This window comes from Galeopterus variegatus, unplaced genomic scaffold, assembly GCF_000696425.1.
Source record: "Galeopterus variegatus unplaced genomic scaffold, G_variegatus-3.0.2 Scaffold16995, whole genome shotgun sequence".
NCBI classification, from domain to species: domain Eukaryota; kingdom Metazoa; phylum Chordata; class Mammalia; order Dermoptera; family Cynocephalidae; genus Galeopterus; species Galeopterus variegatus.
In genome coordinates this window covers 2787-9195 of record NW_007743106.1, presented here as the reverse complement: position 1 = coordinate 9195, position 6409 = coordinate 2787, and the positions used below count along the sequence as shown (strand labels likewise).

Below are 6409 nucleotides of genomic sequence, written 5' to 3'. Positions count from 1 at the left end.
AATTACAGTATTCCTCAAGTGTTATCAGCCCCTCCAATGAAAGATAGTGAGAGAGAATCTTTGAAATTTTATTGGGATAAACAGAGAAATTTTGCTTTACATTGTTGTGCAACATCTACTGCTGTATCACATCCGCAGAGATGTAGTGGGAAAGAGTTACTAAACACAGAACAATGCTCTTCAAGTAATTGCTTCCATGTAGATGGGAATGNTTTGAAGATCAAAACATATCAGATAAAGGTTTAAGACAATATGAAATTTGTGAGAAGAGGAGGCGGCTAACCAGGCAAGAGTCATTTGCGTCTTTTGCTTCATTGTCCCAAGGACGAAATAAAACATTTTCACGGTCAGAAAAGCACATTAGGAATGTCCTGGATATTCTAAATAATGAAGCATCTTCATGCAAAAGCAAACGTATATCCAAAAATCTTGAGAGAGCTGTCTTTCACTTAAAAAAGGCTCATAGATTAGTTCACACCTCTTTGCAGCTTATAGCTAAAGTGGGAGAAAAAAGAAAGGGCACATTACCAAGATCACATGCAAAAATATGCAATAATTTCTGGGAAAGTCGTGACCTTCAAGGTTACAGTTCTGCGTCTGAAAGAAAATTTTCCACTAGGCACGTTTTGTCTAAAAGAAAACATGACAATCAGGAAGAGAAAAGAGCTTTAAGATGTGATTTTCGTAAGTCATTAACCCCTGTAGCAAAGCACAAATCTTATAAAACAAATGGAGAGAGAATCACAATGTGCCTTTCCAAGAAGAGTGTAGCCAGCAGTGTGTCCAGAAGTTACACCACTATTCACGTGAGAGAATTCTGTGATCAAGAACAGTGTCCTGAATCACAGTTGCCCTTATCCTCTGCATCCCAAAGTACAAGTCAGTCATCTTATAATAACAGAATGGAAAATCCAAGATCATCAGAACTTCAGCCCTTTTCCAGAAAAACTGGTTTTCTGTTTTCCTCAGACCACCCAGATGAGAAACTAACTGTAAAAGAAAACCAAATTGATATGAAGGTTTCATCTAACATTAGTAAATATGAAAAGCTTGAGAACCATTTGGCGTATAATAATGTTAAGGATGCTACAAAAGAAAACAATTCCAAGGCTCATGAACTAATAAATCAAAGTAATCCAGTATCTTTAAGTTGTGTAAAAGAAAAGAATGTAAGTTACAGCACAGACAGAAACTGGGATGCAACTTGTCCGGCTCACCCATAGGTGAAAACTGGCATATCTATTTCAGTCTTAGAATCAAATGTGAAGCACTTTTTAAATGTTGGTGTCTATGAACGAGATAACCTTATTTCATCTGGTTATAAAAGAAAACTGGAAGTAAGTTTTCCTGTAGAAAAGTGGACAGCTCCTACTGAGATCTCCAAACCAAGCATTATTTCAGGAAACAACCTTATGGGCTCATTAAACTTAACCTTGATAGCAAACAAAAATTACAGTATTCCTCAAGTGTTATCAGCCCCTCCAATGACAGATAGTGAGAGAGAATCTTCGAAATTTTATTGGGATAAACAGAGAAATTTTGTTTACATTGTTGTGCAACATCTACTGCTGTATCATATCCACAGAGATGTAGGGGAAAAGAGTCACTAAAGACAGAACAATGCTCTTCATGTAATTGCTTCCATGTACATGGGAATGAAACAAATGTTAATGAGAATTCTGAGTTGGATCTGACATCAGTAACTGAAGAGAGTAAAAGATTTGAGAAAAGCATAATGAAGAAACTATCTCCCAATGATAATTCTCTGTTCTTAAGAGATAATATAAAGGGTTCTTCAGAAAAATGCATTGCAAAGAAAGACATTCAGGACAGAAAAATGTGGAAAGTTAAACAAGCAGAAAAAACAAAAGATTCAGTTTATAAAAAAAGCATTACTGGAGAATCAACTACTGAGACTGAGTACAAAAATCAAAAGAATAAGATCTTCGAAGAGGAATCCTCCCACTTAAATGAGAAAACAATTAAAAGTAACTTTACTGATTATCATTTAAGCATTCAGAATACTACTACTGAGACAGTCTCTTTGAATCACACAGTTTCTAATCAGTTTAACAAAAGAGAAGAGAGGGAAGTTAAAGTCGGTGATGGCTCTCAGTCTAACTCAACATTACATTCAGAAATAGCCTGTATTTCCAAACCAGTCATTCTAGGAATTACTTGTATGCCTATTTTGAATGCTCACTCCGAATCTTCTGAAGTCACTCCTCTTCAAAAGAAACCTACATCACATATAAATGAATTCAAAGAACATTGCTCAGCTCATCGTATGACTCTTATAGCTAAGCTATCTCAAATTTTGCAGAGGTCTGATGAAGCTGCTTCTTTGCAGATTCTACAGGAAGAAACTAAAGTTTGTCAAAATATTCTCCCTTTATTTGTTGAAGCTTTTGAAAGAAAACAAGAATGTTCACTTGAACAAATCCTGATTTCAAGAGAACTGTTGGTAGAACAAAACTTGTGGAATAATTGCAAACACAAGTTAAACCGTGTGCTGTGGACACTTTAGTAGAACTTCAAATGATGATGGAGACTATTCAATTCATTGAAAACAAAAAAAGCCTCTTAGGAGGTGAACCAACATTCCGAAGCTTGCTTTGGTATGATGAGACATTGTACAGTGAGCTGCTTGGCAGACCACGAGGATGTCAACAGCAGTCCAGTTTCTATCCTGCTTTTCAAGGAAGGTTAAAATATAATGCATTCTGTGAGTTGCAGAATTATCGTGATCAATTAATTGAATTGTTTGAAGACACAAAAAGGGAAAATAATTCATACTATGCATTCTTAAAATACAAACGACAGATTAATGAATGTGAAGCCGTAATGAACTTCTTTGCAGATTCTACAGGAAGAAACTAAAGTTTGTCAAAATATTCTCCCTTTATTTGTTGAAGCTTTTGAAAGAAAACAAGAATGTTCACTTGAACAAATCCTGATTTCAAGAGAACTGTTGGTAGAACAAAACTTGTGGAATAATTGCAAACACAAGTTAAAACCGTGTGCTGTGGACACTTTAGTAGAACTTCAAATGATGATGGAGAATATTCAATTCATTGAAAACAGAAAAAGCCTCTTAGGAGGTGAACCAACATTCCGAAGCTTGCTTTGGTATGATGAGACATTGTATAGAGAGCTGCTTGGCAGACCACGAGGATGTCAACAGCAGTCTAGTTTCTATCCTGCTTTTCAAAGAAGTTTAAAATATAATGCATTCTGTGAGTTGCAGAATTATCGTGATCAATTAATTGAATTGTTTGAAGACACAAAAAGGGAAAATAATTCATACTGTGCATTCTTAAAATACAAACGACAGATTAATGAATGTGAAGCCATAATGAAACATTATTCTGATTGCTTTGACTTTTCTCTTTCTGTTCCATTTACATGTGGTGTTAACTTTGGAGATAGTGTAGGAGACCTAGAAACCTTAAGAAAAAGTACTTTAAAGCTTATCAGTGTATATAGGGAGTTTCCTAAAACTTATTCGTATCCAGGAAAACAAGACCATCTGTGGGTTATCATAGAAAATATCTCCTCAAATGTTAATTTTATCAAGAGCAACGAGGCAGTGAGTATTAAAATATCTCTGTATGGTCTGGAACATATCTTTTTTGATGCTTCAAAAACTCTTGCTTGGAAAGAGAGAAGACAATCTTTCAGCAAAGAATACTCAAGGAAAAAGAAGAATGAAGTGCTACTCAAAATGAATCAATGTGCTTTTTCTCAGTTGCAGAAGATATATGATTCTCTGGCTAAAGATCTGAATGATGAACCAATTTCCAGTACTGGGCTTGAGGAAGATGCTCTGATTGCTTCCAGAAAGTCAGATGGTCTAATAAACAAAGCAACGATTAGCATAGAAAACTGTACGTTTAGCGGTACTTTGCTTTCATACCCAGATATTTGTTTTATTAGCGAAATATTAGATCAAGCTGAACTTGCAGACATTAAGAAACTACAAGAGCTCACTTTGAGATGTACAGATCACTTAGAAATTTTAAAAAAACACTTTCAGGTGCGAAGCTGAACTTGCAGACATTAAGAAACTACAAGAGCTCACTTTGAGATGTACAGATCACTTAGAAATTTTAAAAAAACGCTTTCAGGTGCTGCAAGAAGATAACATAGATAATGGTTTTATAACAGAAGAAAATGCTTTGGATATGGTGAAAAACCACAAGCAAGGGGCTATAATGTTAAAATCTGCAGCCATTGAAACGTACATTGAAATTGTCATGGTTTCAGAAACAGTTCACTTTCTTAAAAATGTAATGGCAAAGAAACTAGACAAACAGAGGTTTCGAGGCATGCTTTGGTTTGATTTGTCACTTCTTCCTGAGCTAATTCACTGCCAAGAAAAAATGGCTGCTTTTTCATTTCTTAAAGATAACTCAACAGATTGCACTTGGAAAGAGATAGAGACTGCTATTGCTGAACTTAAGGAAGATCTCGCTGTTATCTACAAGTATAGTGAAGCTGTTAATTGCTCATATGCTCTTCACTTGTTCTCAAGAGAACTTGAAGAACTTTCAGAAATAAAAAAACTTCTAAAGAAGTCTCAGTATTCCTTTTCCACATATATTGACTTTGTGCCATTTATAGCATCCATAAATTACGGAAGCACTGAGACAGAGTTAGAATACAACTATTGTCAGTTTTCTACGCTGCTCGAAAATGTAATGGCTGCCCCTCACAAAGATTTAGGAAAAGTGGCCCATATTCTGAAAGTCATGAAAACAATCGAACTTATGAAGATAATATGTGCTAAAAATTCTACGTTAACCATTTCCTTTATCTCATGTCAAATGCAATGCAACAGAAGGAAGACTTTACAACTGAAGAGAAAAGAAAAGATGAATATTCATGTTATAAAACATGTAGAAAATATCAATAAATTCATTACTTCTGTCAAGGCGCCCTCAGTTTCAGAGTGCATAATGAAAAATGATTCAAATTCCTCTAACAAACGACCTATCACTGTAGACAAATGTGAAAACTATCAGGAACAAGAGAAAAATACTACTTCCACATGTAAAAAGCCAAAGGAATGACTGTTTTAAAATGAAATCAGTGTTAAGTATTTTTTTTAGAACAAATCTACTTTTTAAGCAAACAAGTAGTTCGCAAAATTATAAAAGTAGAGAATGCTTTAAATAATGCCTTGCAAAATGAATTTACTATCTACATTATTGGATATTTTTTAAATATAAAAATTATTGTATGTAGAAAACATTTCTTGGAAGCACATGAATTTTAATAGCTTCTTAAGGGAACTCCAATATTACGAAAATTATGAATGTGAGTTAAATGAGTGACCAAGTGCTTACTAAGTAGCATCTGTATAACATGTCCAATGTTGTTAAAATTAAAAACTGGCTAGTGAAGCCTGTCTATTTGACTATTACAATCTAGATGGGAAATAGGATATTTTTAAATAGATGATTATCAAGGAGTTAGAAGAATTCCTATTTAAGCACATTTTAATACACGTTATTTAGCATTTATTGTGTTCTTGGCACTGTTCTAAGAATTGTATAAATATTAAGTCATTTATTCTTCACACAAACCTTATGATGTATGCACTATTATGATCTTATTTAAAAGTGAGGAACTGAGGCATAGAAAGATGAAATAACTTTCCCAAGATCACAGAGTTATTAAATAGGTGAGGCCAGATCTAAAACCAGGCAGTCTAGCCCCAGAGCCCATACTAACGGTTGCCCTTGCTCTACACGCAGAGGCTTCTCTCACCACCTTTCAAGAATTTCTAGTTCAGAAGTACAGAAACAGAACCCTATATGCAAAATGGAAAGTAGGATTTTTTTCCTCTGCTTGCTCTGATTGTATTTGTTAAGCTAGTTCTAAAGACTATGAATCTAATCACCGTCAATCACACTACATTTATAAGAAAACACCTAATAAACAACTGGCATATAGACATACTTCAAAAACACAAGAAAACGGGGTGCACTCCCCATCAAGAGTAATATGAGGGTGGTTCTCAAAAAAGTGTAGGTATTGAGAAGAAAAGCAAAAAAAGAAAGCTTGGATTGTTAGAGAAGTTTTATTTATTTTATGGAAGAACACAGACCAAAGCTTTCCCTTAAGGAAAAAAATGTTACCAAATGAAAGTAAAAATGAAGAGGGTATTTAATTTATGGGAAATAATGTGAGCAAAGACACACGACACAATGCTTATTGACATCATTTGAGAAATGAGTTTAGAATTGGAACAATTTTAGTGGGCAAGAGTATGCTAAGGATGGAGAAGAAGGAAGTTTCAAATTAGTCTTAAGTATAGGCCTAAGGAGTTTGAACTTCATTCTGTATAGTTGAAGTCTAATGTCATGTGAAATGTGTTTTCTCAGTAGTTTAAAGGGTAGGGAGA

The 6409-nt window shown here is 34.6% G+C and overlaps 1 protein-coding gene across 1 annotated transcript; it reads left to right on the top strand.

The window, feature by feature from the left end:
* Positions 1-202: 202 nt before the first annotated feature.
* On the top strand, positions 203-5072 carry LOC103582613 (testis-expressed sequence 15 protein-like; the record flags this gene model as incomplete). The annotated part of the gene is given in 4 exon segments (XM_008564163.1): positions 203-1504; positions 1615-2375; positions 2883-4036; positions 4128-5072. Coding segments are annotated over 4 exon segments (4162 nt in total), but the record flags the coding sequence as incomplete, so codon positions are not given.
* Positions 5073-6409: the final 1337 nt, after the last annotated feature.